General features: G+C 45.5%; 1 protein-coding gene across 1 annotated transcript in view; it reads right to left on the minus strand.

The window, feature by feature from the left end:
* Positions 1-27,078, minus strand: part of LOC144824116 (aminopeptidase N-like) — an 880,577-nt gene that overhangs the window by 336,525 nt on the left and 516,974 nt on the right. The window contains exons 15-16 of the mRNA XM_078683228.1: positions 17,466-17,613; positions 9,721-9,812 (exon numbers count right to left, since the gene is read on the minus strand). Coding sequence (XP_078539354.1) covers positions 9,721-9,812; positions 17,466-17,613 — 240 coding nt within the window. The remainder of the gene's footprint in view (positions 1-9,720; positions 9,813-17,465; positions 17,614-27,078) is intronic.

Raw genomic sequence — 27,078 nt, forward strand, 5'->3', positions numbered from 1 at the left:
AGTCTGGCCTCATTGTTGCGGCTGCAGTTGACGAGGGAGCGAGGCCCTGCACTAAGGATGTATTGCAAAGTGGCGGCTCTAAAAAAGCAGAGGAGGTGCTGCTGGTTTTTGCGACTGTTCCGATCCACGTAGCAGCAGTGATGTATCCGTTCTGCTTGAGATTGCTCCACATTGTTGAAAAGATGTACCTGTTCCACTGGATCCACAGAGGCTGGCAGAGCAACTTAAGCCCACTTCCAAGGATCCAGGACTGAGGTGGTACCTCTTTGCAGGGTTGACTCCCTGATTGAAATAATTCCTATACCTAAAATGAAAAACTCAATGTACATTTTTTCATTTTAGGTATAGGGATTATTGTGGCCGGCCTGAGGAAGGCACCTTGCATGCCGAAACGCCCATAGTTATTAGGAAAATTCCTCATCAAGTTATTAGCCACTCTGTCATATACTTTTTCGATTGATTTTGTTTTTGATTTTTCACTATTGTTTATTGTATTTTTTGTAGTATTCTAATTAGTTTATTTTTGATCACGTAATTTGCTTTATATGATTATATGTATAGGACATATGCACATGATTGTTGTATGTATTCACCTTTGTCAATTTTGTTGACCATATTATGATGTTATTGTCTTATCTATGTTCCTCACCGACACATCGCAGAACCAATAATGGTTATTTTAAATGATTTTGTATGAATAAAATGAATTTATATTGATTACGATTGTATACTGAGTCTATAAATATTATGTGTTTGTATAACTAGGTCTTACATATTATATAGACCGATAGTTGCCTAGGGATATTTCTTCAACAACCTTTTAATTGCACATCACTCTGTCCTATGGGCTCTGTAAGGTTCACCTAGGGCCTACCCTAGGGGCTTTTACATGTAATAAAAGGGGCGTTCAAGCATTGGCAAAGGAGTTTTCATGTAAGTCGACATGGCAGTACACAACTACATTCAGGCTGCAGTGGCAGGCCTGGGACATGTTTTAAGGTAATACTTAAGTAGGTGGCAGTATAAGTGTTGTAGGCCCACTGGTATTATTTATACAAGCAGTGGTTAGCCCCAATTCATACAGCTAGAAAGGGCCCGTAATATACATGAAACAATTATGATCTAGCTGTTAGTTTTGAATGCCGTTTCTCATTAGCATTATTAGACCAAACTTCTGAATGTCTTGATCCACATAATTTATTATGTATTTTCTTTAACCCATTTTTGTGGTATGTTGAGACACTTAATTCAAAGACAGATCCATATAGCAAAATTAAACACAACAATTGGACATAATCACAACAAATTTACACAAGACAATAACAAATCAATGAATAGAACAATTTTTCAAATTCAACCAGTCAATTTTAATAAAGCAACCCAACTTTGAATCAATAAAATAATGAGGATAACATTCAAGGATTGCTGGCCAAAGGGAGTTGAATTCTGGCCCTCAGGTTCAAACACAAAACCCTGTGGTGCACTCTCAGTTTTTAACAAATGTTTTGCCCTTTGGTATTGCGTGCCAGGGTGTTTTAAATCCCATTGCAATTTACGGGATTATTTTAAGGGCTAGGAATAGGGAATCTGCTTTTTTTTTTGGCTTTTCCTTTTTAGACGTGCCGATTTGCTCGTAGTGTGGACCATTAGGATTATGTGCATATCGCAAAAGTCTTAACAGACAGCCTCAGCTTTTCAGTACATCCTATTAAAAGTCGTCTTATTCCTGTTTGGGAAGTGCCATATCGCTCGTGTTGCCGACCATCTGGTTTATGTTTGCATTATGAATGTCTTGAATGGCAGCATTTTATGCAATCACCTCGATGGAATTTTCCAAATAAACTGTCTCAGGCGTTCATCTTCAAGTTTTTTTACTACTAGTGGCAGCTTCAGATTAGCGGAATTTGCCGTCTCGGTTCAAGTGTTCATCTTCACAATTCTGTAACAAAACCTTACTGTTACAATTGTACCCATTCGGTGCTTTAAGAATAATCGCTTAGCGATTACCCAGGCTTGCTCATAGTTTATGTGGCAGCATCTGCTCTTCATTCACAAATAGCCCACTGGAAGCATTTAATTTAAAGGCCCAGAGTATATGGTATGCCACTCTACAAGGGGTTTGTAAGTAACTTAAATATGCCAATTGAGTATAGGCCAATTTGCCTATGTTTTAGGGGAGTAGGCACAAACACTTTAGCACTGGTACAGTGGTACAGTGCACAGAGTCCCAAGACCAACACAAATAAGTTCAGTTTAATGGAGAAGGAGAGGCAAAACATTTGGGGAAAGACTACACTAAGACTAACAGGTCTAACAATCTTGCAACAACAAATCATTTCAATGCAAGTAAGAAAGCTGAGTGCATCTTACAAAACAATAACTCAAGTAGTTTGCTGCTGTGTAAATCATACACAATATGATGCACAAGTAGAAATCCAAACTGTACCAGAAAATACTTATCAATAAAAACTAATACTATTATATGCTAGGATGATTCGGTTCTACATCTAAGTGCTTCTTAACCGCATGCGTGTGGCCGCTATTTTCGCGCTGTGCGGCTTTTTTCCAAAAGCCCCGTTACATGACGAGCTGAGCTCGTCATGAGCATGCGAGCGGCGCAACTCATGACGAGCTCAGCTCGTCATGAGCACGGAAGGGGTTAAATATCCCTGATGCCTACCAATTGCATTATGGTGTTACTCAGGTATTCAGGGGTGCTGAAAAATAAAGTGATGAACAATGCACAAACCTGCATAACCGATCGGTGGTGCTTAGTTATGTGCTGCTCATTGTACTGCTATTTATTTATTTTTATTTATATATTTTGTATAGCGCAAACAGCTACCCAACAAAGGGTTTCCCGGCGCTTGTGATTCAGTGAGGGCTATGAAGGTATTAGTGCTGAGGGGAGGCGGAATGTTTCGTTCCGCCTAAGGAATTGCCTGTATTTTAGTCACTCCGTGTTACTGTAACTTTAACACATAGGGGCATATTATCAAGGGATTTATCTCCGCTTTTTTGGCTTTAAAAGCCAAGAAAGCGGAGATAAAATTATATCCCTATCAGGAACAGGGTGCTAACACGCAAATTCGCATGTTAGCACCCTTTTTCTCTACGCTTCCCCTTGCATCTCTAATGAGATGCAAAGGGGGCTGTCCAGAGAAAAATAATAGGAGAAATGTTGTTAAGCGACATTTCTCCTATTATCAAGGATTTCGCTAACCCTGTTAGTGATAAGCGCTGCTTTTTTTACACCTGGTATTTTCCTGACTTAGCCATGATATCCTATGGAAGGTGGATATCATGGCTAAGTTTGTGAGCCCCTATCATCAAGCTAACGCCACACTTCGAGAGATTATCGTTGGTTTTCCAGCGATAATCTCTCATTTGGCAGTTAGCGTGAGGATTTTTATCACTTCTGAGATAAACCTTGCTAATAGCAAGTTATCTCTGCAATAATTTCCGGCGATGCTTAGCGGTAAAAAATTCGTTGGTAAGCCTCGTTAGCGATAAATATCGCTAATCCTTGGTGATATGCCCCATGGTTCTGACCAAAATCCACGAATAGCGGTGTGGTACAATTTTTCTCCTGCTAGGCTCCAGAAAATGCAAGCTGGCGAGCACTAGCCAGATTATGGTGTCTCCTAGAGTGATTTTCTAACATGGTCAGAGGGTTTTGTTTTAAGTACATTTGCTGCTGCTTTTCTTCTGGAGCTACAGCAAAATCAGCTCAAATAGCTGCAAGCTTTTGCACAACACATGGTACAGTTAGTGCTGATTTAAGCACTCTTGGCACCTTCAGCACTAAATTGTAGCACAAGCTGTCCATTTTCCAACCATTGGCGGAAGTCTATGGAATCTTGCAGAGTTATTATGTTACTTAGCAGGAATTCCACGGAGTGAAACTCAGTGAGTTCCCAATACCTCTCATAGATACTACCCTCTTGTTACTGATCTTCCATGCTCAGACAACGCAGTGATCCATCATGTGAAATAACCAACAAAGCAATAGTTAATTATACATCAGTTTGTTCTGTGAGATTGTAGATAGTATTACTCATTATTGACCAGACTTTCACTTGAAAATTCAACTGCTTTTGGATGCCAAAATTTCAAGATGAAAGTTAACAGATGTGTGGTGTTCTCAGATTTCCCAATTCTGATGTGGCCAGTATCTGCTGTTAGTCAACAAAACACAGAAAGAGGGCTCGAGGATATACAGTGACCAGCAGGAGTTAACTTCCCAATATAAAACTATGTAACACAATAGAACACCTGAGTCTAGACAAAAAAAATTGAAAGCAGAATTACCTAGCCTAGATGGATGATTTCTTTAAAGGGACGATTATCCTCACCCATGTTGTGGAATGCTTCATCATCGGGAACCTCCTTGCACTGTGATACCTAGTGACTAGGTTATCCCGTTTTCAAATCAATTTTGTCTAGACCCAGGTGTGCTATTGTTTTACATACGCTGCTGTTACTGTCCCCATCAGAACTAAGATGCCACTCGTAATCAGGGCCCTAGTGCCTCTTAAAGGCCGGATAATCTAGGAAATTGTAAGTCACGCACAGTGGCGTGGTATAGAGGGATCGGGCAGGGGAGGAGGCCCATGGGCGGCAAACGCAGGGACCGCCATGGGCGGCAAAACTTCTAGCTTTGCCACAGGTCACGCACAAGGCAGATCACAGTGGAGTCGTCTTCTATTGATCATTGCAATTTCTTCAAAAATAGTGCTTTTGTATATAAGTAACTATGTGGCCTCCGGCAGAACATTGAGACTAATACATTATACATAACCTTTATTGATCCATTATCTCATCGACCTGACAACAATATTCTTAATTTCTCTTACAAACATTTGACCAGCAAATCAAACAGCACAGACACGCAAAAAGGGTTTTGGGGCAAGCAACTATGTTTTACTGTGCACTTAAGCCAATTGAAATAAGTAGGGATTTAAAATAAAAGACCACTCATAATGAATGATTGCTGGTTTCCTCTCTCATGAGAATGTGTGCCTGTCATTTATACAAAGCTCTAGAGCATCGCAGTGGGGGTGGAAAACTAGGGGCTTATGATCAATTCAGCAGTTGCCAAGGAAAAAATAGAATGAGATGGGTATAGTGACTAGGGGTGTGACGTTGCGAAATACACAGACACAAAACTTTGACATTTGAAATTAACATTTTGCAAGCCTCACAAAGTAAAAGGCTTTCAAAATAGTGGGTGTTTTTAAAGCGACAGTTTCCGTGGAACTTTGTGGCACTGGGAAACTTCCCACTGCAATAAAGGCTTACACCAGGCAGTATGTCGATGTGTGTGAAATTTGCGCTATTTCCTTTTGCACAATTATGTTAAATTTAGGGGAAATTATCTTATGTGAAAATACTTGTAATTCTGTAAAAAGCACATTGGACATATAGTGCTATATTTTAGTGCAGAATGCATTCTATTTGGGTTCATGTATACATTTTGTGTTAACAACAGTGCTAAAAACAGAAGTGGAGCAAATGACAGATACTGATATTCTGGATGTTTACCTTGCTCCTGTACTCATGTGCTATAATTACACAACATAGAGTAAGGGCACAATTTGGGGAATTTAGTGTGTCAAGCATACCATGAAGCTCCTGAAATTACGCCATTTGCGCTACCGTAATTAACCCCTTCCGCGCTCATGACGAGCTGAGCTCGTCATGAGTTGTGCCGCTCGCATGCTCATGACGAGCTCAGCTCGTCATGTATAGCGGCTTTTTAAAAAAACCAGCGCGCAGCGGGAAAACCGCTATCGCGCATGCGGTTAAAATGTTGCTCAGGTCGAGCAGTGAGAGAACTACCTCTGCTCAGTGGCAGTCACGAGTCGACTTTTCCAGGCACCAGCCAGCAGGCTGTGCCCTCCCACCAATGACCAACTCTGCACTCCACAGCCTTTCCCCTCCCACTGGTGCTGCCACAACCTGAGCTACTCCTGTCAGGCAACTACTCTCCAACCCTAGTGTTTGCATCCTCATTGCTGCATCTCTTCCCTGTGCAGGGGGTGTCACAGTGACCATCCTCAGCATTTCCTGGTGCAGGCAGGCTGTTCTTCCCATGAAGCATAGTGTATCCCAAGATCCCATGATCCAGGGCTGAAAAGAAGTCAGACAAGCTCGGAAAACGTCACAAGTTTGTCCAGCCATGATTTGACTAGCTTTGCAGGCATACCTAAAACTTCTGCCTGCTCCTGAAAGTAACCCTCTAGCACAAGCACTGAAGCTGCATAGAAACACTTGGATCACATAAGAACAAATAAACTAATGGGCCAATGTCACAATTAAGTTCATAATTATGACTACAGTGTAAAAGAAGTCAGAAGGGCTTATAGATGTACCTCAAAAGCAAGGACATTGTTTTTAAAGGAGGAGGCATGGGGTGCCCTGAGACGTGCATCAGAATTGAAAGATTCTTCAGCGTTTTGGAAAGCGGTCAATGCTCCCTTTTTAGCTGATCCAGGGAGGGCAACTATAGAGATAGCGGTTTCTAAGGGTTATTGGGTTGATCACTTTTCTAAATTATACTCTGCACCCTGTCCTGAAACCAGTAGTAATGATTTGGCGGAAGTTAGGGTAGAATACCAGACTGTAAATTACCATTCACATCTTAAATTAGATCTTAATGAAATTGAGGAGGCAATCCCAATGAGCAAGAGTGGTAAGGCCCCAGGCCCTGATGGCATCCCCATGGACATTTTCAAACATAATATTACTTTTTGGGGACCCATTTTAACAAAAGTTATTAATGCCTGGATCTCGACCAGCCTTATTCCCACTTGGAGTGAAACGATTCTGGTTCCGATTTTTAAAAAGGGGGATAGGCACAACCCAGTTTGCTATTGGCCTATCTTGCCTTTAGACTCCACGGTCAACATAATTGGAAGAGTACTCCTTTTTAGATTGCAGGACTGAGCAGATAATTATTCTATTGTAAGTAATATACAATATGGATTTCGCAAGGGCTTGGCACCATAGTGCCTACATTTAGAATTAACTATTGCCAAATATACTAAGGCAAAAAGGGGCCCTCTCTACCTGGCCTTTGTGGATTTGTCTCTGGTCTTCGACTGTGTCATCCATAAAAAACTATGGCCGATTTTGGAGAGGTTGGGCATGGATTCATCCCTGGTATCATTAAGGAGACAATTTTATATTGGGGCAAGGGCCAGGGTCCAATTCGGGACAGGGTGTGAGTGCACAGATTCCTTTACTGTCGGAAGAGGAGAAAGGCAGGGGTGTGCCCTGGCACCCTTTCTTTTTACCTTTTATAATTATAACTTAGACCAGGTGATGAGAGATGGGTGCCAGGACCTCCCGGCGGTAGTGAAGCGCTAACTTTCTGTGCTTATGTATGCGGATGACGTGGTGCTTATGGCCTGCCCTCCGAATAGCCTCCAGAAGGTTTTAACTAGTTTTGTGAACTTTATGTCCAACTTGGGCCTTACAGTAAATGCATCCAAAACATTGATTTTAAAATGTGCCCCAGAGAGATAAAGAAGTGTTGCACGTTCTTCTTAGAAAAGAATCATCTAGACTGCGCTAATACCTTTTCATACTTGGAGGTCTTATTTGATCATACTGGCACGTGGACACAGGCTGTTAATTTAAGGAGACTGTTATTCTCAAAGTCACTGGCAGCCCTGGTTAATTTTAGCAAGAAATTGGGCAGACGCCCTCCCTCAGAACTACTTCAAATTTCCAAGGCTAAATGTGTTGCAATAGTGACCTATGGAGCAGGTATTTGGGGACATGTAGATGTGACATCTCTACAAAGGGCCGAAAACAGATTTCTTAGATACCTGCTTGCGGTCCCGGTTAGTGTCTCTACTTTCAATTGCCATTTGGAGTTAGGTATATCTGGCATCATATTTGAACTTCAGAGAAGACTGTTTAAATCGACAAATGATTATTGATTACTCTGGGTTAGATGGAGGTATCACATATAAGTTGGCTCAGGAATGACAGGAATTCTTTTGTAAATTAGGACATCAAGAATATTTTGATAACCCCAATACCTTGAATAAAGTAAATCGCAGCCGCGGGCCGTGGAGGGAGTTACGGTGGGGCAGGGAGGCGGGGAGGGGGAGGGGCGGGGTGGAAGGACCTAAAAACTGGCGTATGGATAATTGCAGGTAAGTACACAATTTAATTATTAAAACGAATTTCGTAGCGCGCACAGCATCGCATTTTGCGATGCAGTGCGCGCTACGAATTTCGTTTTATTAATTAAATTGTGTACTTACCTGCAATTATCCATATGCCAGTTTTTAGGTCCTTCCACCCTGCCCCTCCCCCTCCCCGCCTCCCTGCCCCACCGTAACTCCCTCCACGGCCCGCGGCTGGTAAATAGGAAAGTTTTTAACCTCAGCTGTTTGCAGGATCTAGAAAACATTAGATTAAATACAGAGATATTACAAATATCTGTTCTTGTCCACCAAAACATCCTGACTACTTTTAAGATGCAGTCGTATTTTACTTTTGTATCCTCTGACTTTGAAAGATTTTTACTAACACGTTTCAGCATGGGGCATTGCCCATAGGTCGCTTAGTTTTCCAGGAATTAACGATTGGTCTAGGCAGCTGTCTAAATGCCCATGCGACGATTTGTTAGCACAATCCACCATGCATGTATTATTCTTCTGTAAATTTTATTCAGTCCAGAGGAAAAGGTGGATTCTCCCGCTGCTTAGAGCACTAGGCCTGTGACAATGCCGTCCTGCATTCATAGTCATGCAATCCCTTAGGGAAGAATTTGTAATTTTATCTGTTTCGTTGTTTTTAAAGTCTGTTTTTAAGTGTAGAAAATCTATTCTGACGTATGATTTTTCACTGTATAACTTATTCCATCATTTTGTGGTTTCCTATCTTTCTGTAACATGCGATGTTACTGTTTTCTAAATATGCTTTTATGATTATTTTATAATCGAATAAAGCTTAACCGACTGAATGAATACAGTGTGCAATATTTGTTTAATATGCTTTTGTGTAATTACGTGAAATTTCAGGAAAATTATGTGAAACAAAGCATAATTCCAAAACATGTAAATTCATCATTCAGTGAGATATTTTGGTGTGACATGTGTCCTCGCATCATTATTTGCTCCCATTCTGTTTATTTGCTTTGTTCCTGTGCTATAATAGTGCCCGAATTGCGACGTGATTACACAACGTGACCTAATGGTGTAGATGAAGGAATTTCACAAAGGAAGCATAATGTGAAATTCTTGAAATTAGATGTTGCGTCGTTTAAATTTCACCAGGCCTACTTAAGACTTTGAGTAACCGAGCACTGAAAGAAGGTAGTTCATTTCATTAAAGAAAAGCAACAGAACACAGCACTGTATGCAACATTATTTCACTTTGTTCATAGTTTCTAGCAATTCCCAACTCCCAGGCCATTGCGGTTGCGGTCCTCTGTGGTAGGAAAATAGCGACCCCCTACCCAGACGTAAAAAGATAATAACATTTACTCTTCTGACAGGCAGCCAAAGTGCTTTCAGCTCCGCCTTCTCCTAAGGTCCAATCCCCCAAATGCATCCACATTAACTGGGCCAGCCCTCACCCCCACATTTTAGAGTACAAAAATCCTGTTTTTCTGGTAGAGTAGTCAGAATACCATGCGAGCCTATAAGACCCCAATCGTAGCAATAGTGAGAAAGCAAACATTTCTCTCGCAAAACTTACTGTGCCATCGGTCCATCCGGGAGCACTGTCCAGTTATTTGTTAACCTTTTAAAATGCTGGAACAATGGTTGTACCTGTTTCTTGAGATATTTCTATTTCAGAGAAAAACAAAATATATAGTTAGTTATATTAATTGAATATAGTTTAACTGTACAGGTGTTGTGAGTGACTTTGCAGCTATCACAAGTGCAGGAAAATAATCAGTGTCTGTGATACTGGTGAAAAAATACGCACTATGATCCTAGGACAGTAAAATTCGATTTTTGAGGTCTGTGTTTTGAACAGCTGTTTGTTTGCAATATACTTTCAGTGGACGTTTGGCTCACCACTCAGCCATTGACTTCTCCCAAGGAGTATTTTTCTTTTTTCTGATGCGATTGGTTGTGATATTGTGTCTTTCCACTGCCAGTGCTTGCACTGAACAGTATGATGGAGTTCTTTTCAACTATAGCTCTCTCTGTTCGCTCCTGAGGGTTCCCTCCATTTTCCCACTCTCGTGTCTTCAGGCTCATTTTTGCTGCATGCTACCCCCACTTATTCCACACTCTCTCCCTCTTTCCTTTTTGTGCTAATCATTACCTCCTCGTCCTGTCTTCCTCGCCACAGTAATATACATATGAGCCTCCGGCTCCACACAGAACTCCAAGTAAATTAAAAGAGCAGCGCTCTAGTCTCCCCTCCCTCCTCCAATAGGGCCCCAGAGGCTTCATCCAATCCTATAAAAGGATACAGAACAACCAGCCCAGCCTGTTCTTTTTTTCTGCACTTCTCCGAGTGCTGTGTTTTCCCTGCTGGTCAGGTGAGTGGGACGGGGTTCCTGCTTTAGCGGTTCCCCTTGTCCTGTGGTATCTAGTTGGGGGAAGTTAGTTTGATGTATACTGTTTCCTTATGTTGGTTTTTGCTATATTTCATGTCCTTCGTTTTAGTCTTTGTTTTTGTTTCCCCCTTCTATTGCCTGGCTGCCTCGTGTCCTGCTTCAGCGGACTTGCGTGGTTTTGTTTGCCGGCTGGTTTGGTTCTGTTTTGGGATCTTTCTCTTCCTGAGCGGGACGCTTGGGTGATAATTGCCGTTTTTCATTTTACTTTCCTTTCCCGGCCGCGCGTCCTGCTGAGCGGACGTTGCACGGCCGGGTGCGGGATCTCAGGGAGCCGGGAGCTTACGTGGTGTTATTAACGGTCTACGGCCTTACCTGATGCCGGTCTGCGCGCCGGCGGAGTTTCCTACCTCTTCGTTTCCTGCAGAGCGGGAGGCGCTTTGAGGGGCTGATTGGGCTTGGCGCGCTGCGGTCTGGGCCTCTTCCTACTGCGGCGCGCGGCTCTTCAGGATGCTTTATTGCCTTCGGCTTCAGTCCGGGTGGAGTTTGTTGGGTTGCCTAGCAACCTGGGGTCCTACTTTACCTGGCTGTTCTTCGTTATGCCTGTGTTGGTTTGCTTTCACTTGGCTGTCGGTCATGGATTCTTCTAACGTGAATGTTCCTGATCCTTTGGACGTGGCTTCCGGTTCGGGGGTGCATGTTCCCTCTATGGAAGTTTTGCAGCAAATGATACATACTGCTGTTTCTGCTGCTTTGCAGGGTCATGTTCCTGTCCCTCCTCCTAAAAAGGCGAGGGTTGATGGCGCTGCTGCGGATGCTGATTCTGAGAATGAGGAGGAGGTTGATGTCAGGGGTCGCTTTGTGCAAGGTGCCGACCTGAAGGAGGTGCTGAGCCACATTCGCGAAAACTTGGTGTTCCCTGCTTCTGTGATGCCTCTGGAGGACGATCTGTTTTCGCAATATCGTCGTCCCGAGCCTGATTCTTTGCCTCTCCATTCCTCTGTCTTGAAGGTCCTGGAGAATGAATGGAAGGATGTTGACAAAGGTTCCTTTCCTCGTTTCTTGAGTAAGAGGTACCCTCTTCAGAATTTTGCGGTGAATTACCCTGCCTCCGTGAAGGTTGTCTCTTTGTTGGCGAGCATGTCTTCACATGGGTCCGTTGTCTCGGAGGACTCTTCTCCTACTGACCCGGTTGACCGTAAGGTGGATGGTGCTGTGAAACGCACTTTTGCGGCTGCCAATTTTTCTATACGGGCTGCGGCCTATTCGTCTTACACTATCCAGTCCTTGCTTAAGGATTTTCAGTCTCTGTCTGAGTTGTTGGACCAAGGGGAGGATGTTTCTTCTACCCTGGCGATGATGGAGCAGCAGGTTCGTCTGCTGTCGGATGTCTCCTTTGATTCTCTGGGGGCTGCTGCTTCTGCGGCCGGTTCATCTGTGGCTGCGAGGCGTCAATTGTGGCTCCATTCCTGGAAGGCTGATGCTGCACAGAAAAACTTGCTTATGAAGATCCCTTTTTCTGGGGTTAAACTTTTTGGTTCGTCTCTTGACGACATGGTGAAGAAGACGGCGGAGGACCGTAGACTGCTTGCTCCTGACCGTCCTGGCAGGTTCCGTGCCTTTGGTTCGCAGCAGTCTTTTGGTACCTCGAAAAGGGGTCGGGCTGGTCAGCCCTTTCGTGGACGGGGGCGTGGCCGGGGTGCTCCCTCCTTTGATAAGTCCCGGTTCTCCGGCGCTTCTGCCTCCCCGCTCCTGCTTCCAAATCCTGACAGGGTCGCTCCTGGTGTGGGTCCGGTTGGGGGTCGACTCACTTGCTTCCTGGACTCTTGGCGGGAGACTGTGTCAGACCAATGGGTGCTTCAGGTGATCTCGGAGGGTTTGCGCATTGGATTTGCCCGGACGCCCCCAGACTGTTTCAGGGCCACTCCTTGTCCCAGAGATCCTGTAAAACGATTGGCGCTTTTGGACGGCATTGCTTCCCTGGTGGTCAAGAAGGCGATCGTTCCTGTGCCCAGCGATCAGTTGGGAAAAGGGGTGTATTCGATACTTTTCCTGGTGTCCAAGCGCACCGGGGATCTTCGTCCGGTGATGGACCTGAAGTGGGTGAATACTTTCATCCCTCACCTGCGGTTCAAGATGGTTTCCCTTCCCTTGATCCTTCCTCTGATCTCTCAGGGGGATTTCCTTGCATCGATAGACCTAAAGGATGCTTACCTTCATGTTCCTCTTCATCCAGACTTTCAGAAGTTTTTCCGGTTTTGTGTGCAGGGTCGTCATTACCAATTCCAGGTATTGCCTTTTGGGATCTGCTCTGCTCCCCGGATCTTTACTAAGATTCTGGCTCCTCTTATTGGACATTTGCATGGAGAGGGAGTTAGTGTTTTTCCTTATCTGGACGACATTCTAATTTCTGCTTCTTCTCTTCCTAAGGCGGAGTTGCATGTCCAGAAGGTGTGCCATGTCCTGACGCATCATGGGTTCCTCGTGAATGTGCCGAAGTCCTCCCTGGTTCCTGCACAAGAATTGACTTTCATTGGGGCTCTGTTCAAGACTCAGTTGGGGATGGTGTTCCTGCCCCCTCCCCGTGTTTTGTCCCTGATGTCTGCTGTTCGTTCCCTGTTGGTGGGGGTTTCTCATCCTGTGAGCCTGTGGTTACGAGTTCAGGGTCTGATGTCGGCTTCATTGTTGACGGTGCCGTGGGCTCGCCTCCATATGTACCCGGTGGTGTCCCACATTTTGTCGCATTGGGACCCCTGTTCCCTCAATATGGATGTTCTGGTTCCTATGTCGGAGGAGGTTCGGGTGGTCCTGAGTTGGTGGTTGGACGTGGGTCATCTGTCCAAGGGCCGCCCTTTTATGATTGTTCCCACCCGCGTGGTCACTACCGATGCCGGCCTGCTGGGATGGGGTGCTACTCTGGGGGTTTCGGCGACTCAAGGGATTTGGCCTCGGTCGGTTTTGTCATGTTCCTCCAACTACAAGGAACTGAAGGCCGTCCTTCTGGGTCTGTTGGACTTCTCAGATCTTGTTCAGGGTCACCACGTGCAAATCCGGACGGACAATCAGGTTGTGATGTCTTATGTGAACCATCAAGGGGGTGCAGGGTTCGCTCCCTCAGTTGCCTGGCTCGTCGGATTGGTTCTTGGGCGGAGGTGCATCTGGAGTCCCTGTCTGCCATCTACCTGCCTGGTGCGGAGAACATTGTGGCGGATTGTCTGAGCCGGGTGTTTCCTTCCATGGGGTCCTTGTCTCTCACGAGGTGGATGTTCAGGAGGTTGCAGGTGATGTTTGGTTGTCCGATTGTGGACCTGTTTGCCTCCCAGGACAATGCCCAGACCCGTTGTTTTTGCACGATTATGCCTTGCCGGGACGCCTGGAGGGTGGACGCCCTTTCGTTCCCTTGGCCGGAGGGTCTGCTGTATGCATTTCCCCCTGTTCCCCTGCTTCCAGCTGTGTTACAGAAGATCAAGAGGAAGGGGTCGTTGGTGCTTCTGATTGCTCCTTGTTGGAAGCGTCGCCCTTGGTTTCCCCTTCTGAAGGAATTGGCTGTGTCTCCGGGGTGGCCCTTGCCGTTCGTGCCGTATCCTCTGATGGGTCCTCTTCTTCCTCTGCCTGTGTTCCGTTCCCTGGGTCTGCGGGCCTGGCTCTTGAGAGGGAGTCTCTGATGCGTGAGGGTTGTTCGGTGGCTGTGGCTGGTGTCATTCAGCAGTCCCGGAGGCCTTCTACGCTTAAGTCTTACGCCAAGCATTGGGATCATTTTGCTTCTTGGTGTGTTGATCATGGGCTGTCGTTGGATTCTTTGGATCCGGCTCGCATTCTGGACTTTCTGAACGATGGGTTTGTGTTGGGATTGGCCATTTCGACCCTTCGGGCTCAGTGGGCCGCCATTCGGGCATTTCATGTCCTGCCTTTGGTTTCCATTTCTCCGTTGGTTGCTCGACTTTTTAAGTCTCTTTCTTTCCAGCGCCCCCGTCCTATCATGTGTCCTCCTCCTTGGGACCTGCCTTTGGTTTTGCGTTCCTTGCAGTTGGCTCCTTTCGAACCTTTGGAGTCTGTGGACTTGAAGTTTTTGACTCTCAAGGTGGTGTTTCTGGTGGCGATTGCCTCTGCCAGGCGTATGGGTGAGTTGGGTGCTTTCCTTCGTTCTGCCCCGTTTTTGTTGGTTTTGGCGGACCGTGTGGTCTTGCGCCCTCATCCCACTTTTGTTCCTAAGGTGGATTCTTTTTTTCACCGGTCTGCCGAGGTGGTTCTTCCGGTTCTTTGTCCTGATCCCTCCTCGGCTGAGGAGTCCCTTTTGCACCTCTTAGATGTTCGTCGTGCCTTGCTGATTTACTTGTCTCACACTTCTTCCTTTTGTAAGGTTGACTGTTCGTTTGTGAATTATGGTTTGTCACGTCAGGGTCTGAAGCCCTCCCTGTCCACGATCAGTCGGTGGATTAAGGAAGCCATTCTTTTGGCTTATGCTTCGGTCTCTGTGGTTCCATCTCTTCCTGTTCAGGGTCGTTCCACCGGGTCTGTTGCTGTATCCTGGGCTTCTTTCAAAGGGGTGTCTATGGAGGATGTTTGTAGGGCTGCTACATGGTCTTCTCCGCATACCTTCATGTCACATTACCGCCTCCAGATTGGGGGTGGGGGTTCTGTTTCTTTTGCATCTTCTGTTTTATCTGCTGGGGTGCCTTAAGAGGTTGTCCATTTTTTGGGTTGTTGTGCCTCTGTGTATTAAAATATGTTTTGCTGCACTGATGGTGTGGTCTGTTTCCTTACATGAAGCTGATTGCTTTGGTATCGGCTCATATGTATATTACTGTGGCGAGGAAGACAGGACGAGGAGGTAATGCCCCGGTTACTTACCGGTCATCTTCATTACTCCGAGTCCATGTCTTCCTCGCCACAGTATAGTTTCCCTTCCCTCCCGGCCCTGGTGGTGGCTTCATGTTTGTGGCTTGGTTTTTCAGGCTGGGCTGGTTGTTCTGTATCCTTTTATAGGATTGGATGAAGCCTCTGGGGCCCTATTGGAGGAGGGAGGGGAGACTAGAGCGCTGCTCTTTTAATTTACTTGGAGTTCTGTGTGGAGCCGGAGGCTCATATGTATATTACTGTGGCGAGGAAGACATGGACTCGGAGTAATGAAGATTACCGGTAAGTAACCGGGGCATTCCCTTGTTGTAGCCGCTCGTTTCTGTTACCTTTTCTCTGGTTGCGCCTCATGCCCCAGCCTGTCATCCTCTTGTATATTTCTGACTGTTCCTTCCTCTTTCCCATGTATGTTTCTTGTTCACCTCAGGCCCCTGTGATTGCTCACACCCTTCCTTTCATGCAGGCGTCTTCTACTAAGTGCTAAAAGGATGGCTATTTTTTCTTTTCATGGAAACTAAAGGTGGACTTCACGGAAGGCTGCCTTACCTTCAATACAGTCCACTTTTTGTTTCTATGGGAAAATAAGATCACGTGACAAGTTAGCATTCATTATTGTTCTTCCTTTCTTTCTATATCATATAAACTAAAGCATGGCTATGATGACAGCATTCACCTTGCTCTTGGCCTTTCAGTGGCATAGAAACAAAAACAGGACAGAATCAAAGGCAATGTAGCTTACAGTATAGAACACTTTTTTTTTATTTGTCTTACTTTAATGTGATTATACTGCAAACGTCCATACAATAAACACAGACATATTCACTTAGGCAATACTTGTTAATTTAGCTTCGTCTGCAACTTAATGCTACATTAATGTCTCCTATTGGTAGGGCCTTTTCATTTAGCGTTGTGAATGTGTGTAACACAGTGCTCTGGCCTATTTCCTCAATGATGCTCTCCTATTTTGCCTGTGGAACCATAATCACCTTGGCCTGTACTGTGATCCTGTTTTAGTGTTATACAGGCACAGAACAGGCCTATGCACTGGCGTAGCGTTTGGGGGCAGGGGGTTATGGGTGGGGGAGCAGAGGGGCGTTGCACCAGCAAGTGCTAACGATCCACGGGTTAGGTGGTGCAATACTTGCCTTGGCCCGGGTGCTGGCGACCCAAGCTGCGCCGCTGGGTCTAGGCCTTCGTTTTTTATCTGAAGTTGTACTAACTACAGAGCATACATTAATTCGGGACTTTTCCCAGTTAGGGGTGGGCATGAGCTGCAGACAACGAGCTTGTAAAAAGAGCCTTGAATGCCTGTTTCTGCCTGCTGAGTTGTCTTCGATTTATACTTGAACTCACACCTCACCCGTCCCTGAAATTTTGTGCCGCTCCTGGATAGCTGTCATGCAGATAACACAATTTCATAAATAAAGCCGTGCACCCTGGAGAAAAATAATAAGTAAGAAAGTCCAATCAAGTTGTTCAAGTTTCTTTTTTCTTTTTTGTTTGATTCTTCAGAAAGCTTTTATGTTTTTATTATTCACATTCAAATGTTTACAGCCTGACTAACATCCATGCTGAGTGCATGTTTTGCTTAACTAATTTCTAATCGGGAAGAATCGCAATTTGGAAAACGCACTTTCTAATTTATATAGGTTTGGACCAAAGTCATTCGAACATGTGATCTCCTGTGGAGTACTGTAACCGGAATTCACTGTGCCTAAAAATGTATATGCGTGCGTGTGTTTCCCCCACCTAGGTTAGCTGTATAAAAAAGACAAACACATACATACAAAGCTGACGTTGGCCAGTCACAATCATTCTGCAACTTGTGACATGTCTGAGCTGGAATTGTATTATGCAACCAGTAAAGCATAATTACACTCTCATCACTTAGCCTTATGTCACACCCTGCCAGATCATAGGTTTGCATAAATAAGAGAAAGGATTACATTAAAGCCAATTATTTATAAACAACCAAGTGGCCCAACATTCATCCAGTTATCTGCAGGTAGAATGTTTTTGTAAGGCATATCTTGTTGTTTGCATTTTGCTCATGTCTTAAAGGCGCGTGCCGTACCAGCATGGATCCATACACACTGCTGCGATCGAACATCAGCTTGAAGTAACTCAAGTTGATCAGCGCCGCCTGCCATGGCATGTACTCGGTCTCACTGGAGAGAAATTTGGTGGTATCGAGTGCAGACGTTAAGCTTCTACGTTGAGCTCTGAAAGCAAAATAAGCTGGCATTAGTACAAATGGTTTAACATCAACGAATTTATGAAGCCATAATCGTAATCGTTTTTAAGCAAATCTAAGTACAACAAAGAATATATTTCTAAAAAGAAACAAGAAAACAGATGAAGCAATAGACACCTTAAAAGTAAAGTTGGCCGTGCCAAAAAATTAACAGAAGTACCACCGAGCCCTGAAAATGTGTGCTATGTAAATTATACAGCAGATCTTACATAAACTCTACAATTCTATGGCAGGACGGAGGCTCAGATTATGCTTTCTCAATTTCTTTACTGAAAAACACAGCAGCCAATCAGTACGCAGTAAAGAAATAACAAACTACATTACCCATAAACCCAGGGTAACCATAGAGTATGTGAGTGTATAAATAGGGTCATAGAGGTGAACACTTCCTCTTTCTTTGCTGCTTCGCAGCCAGTTAAGTGCCTTTTTTCTTACCTTACTGTTTATGCATTGTGTATATTGCTAAATTGCAGCGCTTACTTGCTCTGACTTGTGCTTTGTTTTCGAGCCGCGTGCGCTCTTTCTACGCCGCTCGGCGTGTAGGTTTGTGGTCGCTGACCTCGTTTCCCGTGTTGTGCGAGGTCGCTGCCTTCGTTTGTGGTGCTGTTATAGGAGCGTGTGTCCACCTCCTGGTTGCCTCAACACGCATTTCGCTTTGTTTAATATTTTGTGGAGCGGGAGTTGGAGCTGGTTGTGACGCGCTGTCTCGCGCGTCTCCTCCTATTCGGCATCTGCCTCGCGCATGCGCGAGAGCTTTGTTTACACGCCCGGTTCAGGCGTGTGTTTCTCCTCAGTCGTCAGCTTGCTTCAGACGGCAGAAACAGCTGGTGTTCTTCGCCGCCTGCCCTTTGGTGCTGCCGCTTGAGCTCCCAGGCGCCCTCTTGCAGTTTTTCATTGAGGGTTGTATAAATTTGCATAGGCTCTGCCTAGAGTGATAAAACTTGCTTATTTGCGGTGCGAGTCCTCCCTCCACGTGAATTTGAATTTTGGTCAGGTTCTTCCTGCAATTTGAAGACTTGCACTAGGGGTATCACTCCCCCAAATTGGTTTTACCTTATAAGTTCAGAAAAACGTATTACTTCCCTTCCTGTGGGCTGTATTTGGTGGTTTTGTCACCATGGCGAATTACTATGATGAGGAAGGTGAGAACTATTATGAGGAGGATGAGCCTTCGGCTTCCTTGGATGATTTTATGGGCCAGGCATTGTTTCAGGCGATTGCGCCGTTGAAAAAACATCTATCTGACTATGCAGCCCAACAGGGTTGGGTGCCTCCTACCTCTAGTCGTGGCAAAAAGTCGCCAAAGAACCCTCACAAATCTAAATTTGCTAAATTGGCCAAGACCCTCTCTGCTTCTTCATCGAGGAAGCGTGCTGCGCCGGCCCGTTCGGACCCTCCGTCCAACACAGATGATGGGTCGTCTTCTTCTTCTACGTCCCCTGAGTCTACTAAGCCTCCACCTTCCAAGAAATCTCGGAAGGAGCACTATGTTGATGCACCCTCTTCTCCTAAGGTGTTGACATTTAATCCTGCGGACATCATTCACCCTAATTCCTCTGCTTGGTTGCCATCCCCCGGGGTGGCTGACTATGTCCAATCCCACATTCGTTCCCCTTTTGAAAAAGATGTGCGAGCTCGTTTACGCTCAGAATGCCCTCGCCCTGATCTTTCAGACAAGCTTGCTTCCACGCCTGATGTAGACCCTACCATGGTCACATATATGCGTAAGTACTCTAAAGATCCTACTAAGGGTTTGGATAGGTCGTGGCGTTCGTGCCAAGACAAACTTCTGGATTTGTTGGGCCCACTCACGAAAATCCTGGACTTGGGTTACAGGGCAAAGGACTCTGGCGATCCTATTGACCCAGATGAGTTGATTGGTTGGTCCCAACGGGCTGTCTGTTTTCTCGGAAATGCGAATTGTGCCTTGTCGGCGGAGCGTTGTCGCTCCATCTTGATGAAACTTGATCCTCGTCTCACTGATTTAGCGTCTTCGGAATCTGGCTCCCAAGCTCAGGGTTTGCTCTTCGGAGCTCCATTTCTTAAAGAGCTTACTAGGTTTCTTTCAACCTTTAGGGGGCTTGATAAGGCTCAAGCGAATCTACGACGGAACTTCCGCCCGGTTTTCGGCAGGGCCGGACGAAGGGGACGTTCGTCCGGCCGTGGGTCAGACCAGCCCGCTCAACAGGGGAACAAGTCCCACAGAGGAGGTCAGGGTAACTCCTCCAACAAGTCTTCATTCTACCAAGAAAAGGCAGAGGGCAGTATGGCAAAGACGGTTACAACGGTAACCGAGGAGGACGTCCGGATTCTTCCGCCTCAGGTGAGCCTCATTCTCGCTTCCAATGTGGTTTTGGGAGGAAGGATTACGTTTTTTCTGCACAATTGCTGTTTGATCTCAAACGATGCCTGGGTGCTGGAGACGGTGCAAGGGTACAAGATAGAATTTTACTCTCGCCCTCTCCAGCATCTTCGGCCACGCCCTCTTGTTTTTTCCCAACCAGATCAGGAGGTTATCTCCACAGAAATGTGGACCAAAGGGGCCATCGTTCCGACGTTTCCTCATCCCCAGGGATTCGTAAGCAACGTTTTTCTCGTGGAGAAAAAAGGGTGAGGGTCTCGTTTAGTTCTCAACTTAAAAGACTTCAACGGTGGCGTTGTTTATCGTCATTTCAAGATGGAGGGCATCCATCTTCTCAGAGACCTTCTTCAAGAAGGGGATTGGATGGTTCGACTGGATTTGAAAGATGCCTATCTCTCGGTTCCAGTTTATGCCCCTCATCGTCGCTCCATTCAGTTCCAATGGTTGGGCAGTTGGTACGAGTACAAAGTCCTTCCTTTCGGCCTTTCTTCCGCTCCATGGTGCTTCACGAAGCTCCTTCGTCCTGTGATGGAATCCTTGAGATCCCGCGGAGTTCGGTTAATTGTCTACCTCGACGATATTCTCCTATTGGCTCAGTGTCCGGTTCTTCTTCTATCACATTTGCAATGGTCCGTGGATCTTCTACAGTCTTTGGGTTTTCTAGTGAATCCCTTAAAGTCACATTTTTCTCCATCTCAAACTATGGATTTTCTGGGCTTTCAAATAGATTCAATCTCATGTCAGTTACTTCTGCCAGGCCAGAAGATCAGGTCCATCAAGAGGGATTTGAGGTTACTTCTCGCTCAAGAGACAGCCTCTTTGCGCTCAGTGGCTCGGATTGTGGGTCTCCTTTCTTCCTCCATCCAAACGATTTTTCCAGGTCCATTACATTATCGTGCGCTTCAGCGCCTCAAGATCCGTCATCTCCAGAAGGGTCTTTGGTACTCGGATCATGTCCCTCTTTCAGAGGAAGCCCGGACGGAGATGATGAGGAGGCTGGACCACATGGAATCCTGGAACGGTCGTGCGCTCTTCGGGAGGACTCCCGATTTGGTGATAGAGTCTGATGCCAGCCTTTGGGGTTGGGGAGCCCGTTGCGGTTCAGTGTGAACAGGGGGTCGTTGGTCGTCGGAGGAGTTGCCTCTCCACATCAATTGCCTGGAGCTTCTGGCGGGCTCCTTCGCGATTCGATGTCTCTCTCCTCTCCAAACGAATTGTTGCATTCTTCTCAGAATGGACAATGTCTCAGCAGTTCGTTATGTGAACAAACTGGGGGGTACCAGATCCAGACTACTCTCAGAAATTGCGAAGGATTTCTTGCACCTTTGCTTGGACCGCAAGATCACTGTTATTGCCGAATACCTGCCGGGCTCCCGCAATCTGATTGCGGACTGGAACTCTCGCCATCTGCGAGATTTCAGCGATTGGAGGCTTCATCCTCGATTATTTCGCAAGTTGTCCCGAATTTGGGGGATCTGTCACCTGGACCTCTTTGCCTCTCGCCTCAACACCCAGGTTCCCCAGTTCTACAGTTGGAGGCCAGATCCGGAGGCTCTATCCACGGATGCATTTCTCCAGGTCTGGCCTCCTCTGCTATGCTATGCATTTCCACCATTCCTCATGATTTCCTGAGTTCTAGCCCGGGCCCGTCTTTTCTCGTCAGAACTCATTCTAATAACCCCTCTTTGGAGGGCTCAAGCGTGGTTTCCAGTTCTTCTGGAGATGAGTTGCTCGTCGCCGCTCCTTCTTCCACAGGTTTGGAACCTGTTGCTGGACCCTCTTCAGGAGACAAACCCTCTAGTAATGTCGGGCCAACTTCTGCTAGTAGCGTGGAGAATTTCGGGGACCGCTGGAAAATCCAGGGCTTATAGGGAGACGCTACCAGATTCATGAATGAGGCTTGGGCCCCCAACACACATAAACGCTATCAATCAAGTTGGAAGCATTGGTGTGATTGGTGCTCACAGCGGCCGGTTGATCCTGTTTCAGCGGATCTCTCTTTGATCGTTAATTGTTTGGCTTCCATGGCATCCTCTGGGCTAGCTTACAGAACGGTTCATAACTTTCGTTCTGCGATTCTGCAGGTCGTTCTCCTGTAGATGGTAAACCAGTGGGAGAACATCCCTTAATATCGAAATTATTGCGGGGAATCCGGATGGTAAAATCTTCTTGCCCCAAGTATGTTGCCCTTTGGGATGTTTCTATTGTTTTACGTTTTCTATCTGATTGGCCTTCCAATAATCTTTTATCCCGCAAACAACTCTCAGCTAAACTTACTATGCTCCTGTGTTTGGTCTCTTGTAAAAGAGTGTCTGATGTGCGAGCTTTGGATCTCGCGGGTCGCACCTACTCTCCTGAGGGTGTCTCTTTTGTCATTTCAAAGAGAACAAAATTTAATACTGCTGCGGTTACTTATCCTTGCTTTCCCCACAACCCTCAGTTGTGTGTCGTCCAATGCCTAAAGGATTATGAGGTAAGCACTTCACCTTTTCGTTCTGATTCACGAGGTCAATTGCTCATCGCTTTACAGAAGCCTTTCAAGCCTGTTTCCCCAGCCACGTTGGCACATTGGTTACGTTGGCTCATGCAGGAAGCGGGCATTGATGTCTCCATCTTTGGGGCCCATTCTGCGAGAGGAGCTATGGCTTCCAAGGCTTTTTCCATGGGTGCTACTCTTCATGATATCATGAAAGCGGCGGATTGGTCATCTGAGTTTGTTTTGAAAACCTTTTATTTTAAACCAATTATAGATGTTGCATCTGTTGTGGTGGCGAAGCTTTGAACAAGCATAATCTGAGCCTCCGTCCTGCCATAGAATTAAAAATTTGCTAACATTCGTGCCAAGAATTTTCAATTCTATTAAGGACAGGAGGCGAGGATTATCCCACCCTTATTTCATTATTGTCTTTCTATTATGCTTACTGCATTTATGCTGTACCATTTTGGTTACTTTTTATGAAATGTTCCCTCCCTGTCCTGATTACTGTGTTCACCTCTTTTGGGTAACAGTTTTTACGGCTTCTGTCTCTTTCCTCAGGCTCCGACCTTAAATTAAGTGTGCCGTGACTTCCTTATCCTGGTTGGTCTGTTGCTGTTCCTGTGGCTCTGGGAGGTTCCTTCCCCACTTCAGCCGGATAATGACCTCTCCCGGGGACTCCTTTGATGGATTGTTTAAGTTTTTACGTTGGATCCTTTACTAATTGACTATGGACAAAGAAAGAGGAAGTGTTCACCTCTGTGACCCTATTTATACACTCACATACTCTATGGTTACCCTGGGTCTATGGGTAATGTAGTTTGTTATTTCTTTACTGCGTACTGATTGGCTGCTGTGTTTTTCAGTAAAGAAATTGAGAAAGCATAATCCTCGCCTCCTGTCCTTAATAGAATTGAAAATTCTTGGCACGAATGTTAGCACATTTTTAATTCACAGTGAAACGTCACATTAAAGCACTACACTAAGAAGTACTAATTAAACATGAATTTAGATCTATTCCGTCCCCACCCTGTCATTAGTTAGTGAACAACGAGGCAAGACAGTTGCCATATAAACCATATAAACCTTGTTTGTGACCCAGATTATTGTATAGCAACATTATAGTCTATTAATTCAAACACAATAGGTTTTCGTAAAGCTAGTATTCTAAACTCACATATTTGAAAGTGCTGTCTTACAAAGTTTTGGTGACATATTTGTCTACAATCACTTAAGTGGGTGAACCAGCCATGGCCTGTCCAGAAGGGCTGAGGGGCCAGGCCCCCTCACCTTTCGCCCCTCACAAACAGTGTCTGTCAGTCTGAGCAAAGGTCGGCCTGACAGACACTGTTAATTTTCAGGTCAGGCAGCCAGGAGCTTGACATGCACTAATTGCGCAGGCTCCTGGCTGCCTAAGATGAACTTTGCTGGGAGTGACCTCCTCAGCTCAGCAAAGGTCCTTGATGCCTTCCCCTCAGTGACGACGGGTAACGTCAGTCATTGCCTCACACCTGGGCACTTCAGTTTTAAGCCTTAAAGCGCTCAAGGTCGAGTGTCACTCAGTGACACTGCGTCACAGAATGGGGTGGGGTCAGCAGTCTCACTGACCCCATCCCATTCTGTGACGAAGTAGGGACGGCTGCCTGCCCTCTTTGGGGAAGGCAGCAGTCCCAAGCCTCCTGTCATGAATGTTTGATGCGTGCGTGTATATTTGAATATTTAGAAATTACTGTTATAAATGGATGTGTGCGTGTGTGCGCGCGCACGCGTGGGATTGTATTGTTGTGAGTGTGTATGTGATCATGTGTGTCCTGTCCGCCCCTCTCTCCCTTTAATTACCGGCCACGACTGGGGGAAGCAGTGAATTATCTAGGTTTTCTGGTTTCCTTAAGTTAAGGCTTTGTTTTCATTTCTTTGTGAATTTGTCTGCAGTTTTTATATGAAGCAAACTTGACCTACAGATAGTGGAGTGGTTTACATGAGTACAAGTTACATTACACCAGATCACCTAAATTGTTTTCGTAGGCACAGGAAGATTAAGTGAATTGCATAGGATCACTGGATGTAAAGCTGATGCCGAGACTCGAGCCTGGTTACCTAGTTTCAAAAGCGGTAGCTCTGGCCATAAGGCTACAACCTGGGTAGTGCGAGGGAGGCAGGCAGAGGTTAAATAAAAGCTCGGCTCATTATATGCTTGAGGTTCCAACATGACCTTGATCTGAGTCAGACTTCAGTCGTCAGGCTATAGCCTGACTCGAGCTTTCAGTTGCTCGCCTATCTGTGAAGTAAAGTCTTACCTTCAACACCTTACAATAACTTCAGAGGTGCAGGTGCAGTGGCAGCTGTTCCAGTGGCGTAAAAAGCTCACTACAACACAATACGGCCATATTTTCTGCATAACAAGAGCAGAAGGACGTTACATAACAAGAGCAGAAGGACCGTTGACTCCAACACAACTGGTGCTTATACCTTTACTGAACTACAAGTGTCTTCTAAGTATTGTGTGCACTGTTGTAAGTCTGGTAGACCATGCCTCATGTTCTGGAAACCCCACTCAAAAGTTGTTACTCTCTCCCCCATAATTAGTGAAATAGGTGTGGCATTACCTGTGTGTTTTAGTTATTCAAGGTTCCCATAAGAACAGTGTAAGAGTTTTTGCAATACTAAAAGCAGTGATAATGTAAGTGACGGCATAACATAACAAATCTCAACAACTCCCTGTCGTATACCGCTATCCTGCATTCAGGACACAGTTAACTACAAGTGAGTTCATTATAGGCCTCGCAGAACTCAAATTCACTAGAGTATGGGTTCGGAGTTGGCAAATATACTTTACTAGATTCCTACAAATGAAATCAAAAGGTGAATTCTGAAAGCACTTGTGACTCACTTTGAATTTGATGAAATGCACCACATTTTACAGGCGCAATTTCAAAAGGTGTTGGGTGTACTTCCTCAAAGAAGTTCTTCCAAACGTCTGGTGCTCTAAAGCACTGCTTGTCAAGAAACTATACAGAATCGGTAGATATCATAGTAGCAATAGGAGCCTATTCAAAGAAAAAATAACCTTAACGCAATGTTTGATAGCTTCCCACATGGCTTGACCACTACTTACATACATTTCTAGATACCCACCCACCAAGCTGCCCCACTAGAAAAACCTAAAGGGCTATAAAGGCACTAGAGCAAAATAGCCATAGAAACTGGGTCAAGACCCTACAGGAACGCCCACTCACCCATATCAGGAACCTCAATGTTGAAAACGAGCTCTTCAATAAATCGCTCACCCACTCTGCCAACCATACAGCTTCCACCAGAAAGAAGATGGGCAAAAGCAGCCAATGACCCAGTTTGTACACAAACAACATCAGGGAGTTCAAGCGCCTCTGTAGACAACCTCATGGAAATGGAGCCACAAGAAAACACTGCTGCAAGATCCACTCTCACAGCTGCCCTCAATCCTCTACCACCACCAACTCTGAGACTGAAAGAAAAAGGCTCTAACTCTCAGACTCAAAGCCAGCTCCAGCAAATGCAAAGAACTCTTCACCACCATCAAGTAGTTCTCCTATCCCACAGCTGCTAATAAGGACCTCATCCCATCCCAAGCACTCTGCAATGAGCTCTCATACTTCTCTGAACAGAAGGCTGGCAAGATCTACAACACATTCAGCTCTCAGCATACCAATACTAACTCTCCCAACCTGCTGGACACCTCCTTCAATGCCAAACAGCAGTTCAAAATCTGGAATCTCCTCTCGAATTATTAAACCCCCGCCCTAATGAATACCATCCACTCAAGAACCCCCTCGGACCCATACCTCCACTTCATATACAAGCTTGGAAGAACCATCATCTCCCCTGTGCTCACCGCTATCATCAACACCTACATAACCATCCCCACATTCCTGTATGGTTGGAAAAATGCATAAGTCAACACACTATTGAAGAAACCAACAGTGGACCCCAATACCATCAGCAGTTACAAACCCATCTCGCTCCTGCTTTTTTCCAGTTAAAGTAATTGAGAAAGCCATCAATACCCAACTTGCAGACTACCTAGAGCTCCATCAACTCCTAGACAGCTCTCAATCTGGCTTTTGAACAAACCATAGCACAGAGACAGCTCTCTTTGAGGCCACTGATGACATCACAAGCATCCTTGACCGAGGAGAAATGGCTGCACTCATCATCCTTGACCTCTCCTCACCTTTTGATATGGTCTACCATAAGTCACTCATCAGAAAGCTTCAGCACTTGGAAATCTGTGGACTGGCCCTCAAGTGAATATCCTCCTTCCTCATGAACCAAACTGGACTAGTTAGACGTACGCCCTACGCCTCAAAACCCAAGAAACTTATCTGTGGAGTCCCTCAAGGCTCGTCGCTCAGCCCTACACTCTTCAACGTCTGCATGACACTTTTGCAGACATCATCAGAGCCCACATTATCAACATAGTATCCTATGCCTCACAGGTCATCCTCTCCCTTATCGACTCAAACTGCACCTGTAAAGCAAACTTTGTTAACTTGATGAGCAACGCCACTGCTTGGAAATAAAACAACTGACAAAACAAAAGTCCTTATATTTGGCAA

Source organism: Lissotriton helveticus, chromosome 3_1 (assembly GCF_964261635.1).
Source record: "Lissotriton helveticus chromosome 3_1, aLisHel1.1, whole genome shotgun sequence".
In the NCBI taxonomy this organism is placed as follows: domain Eukaryota; kingdom Metazoa; phylum Chordata; class Amphibia; order Caudata; family Salamandridae; genus Lissotriton; species Lissotriton helveticus.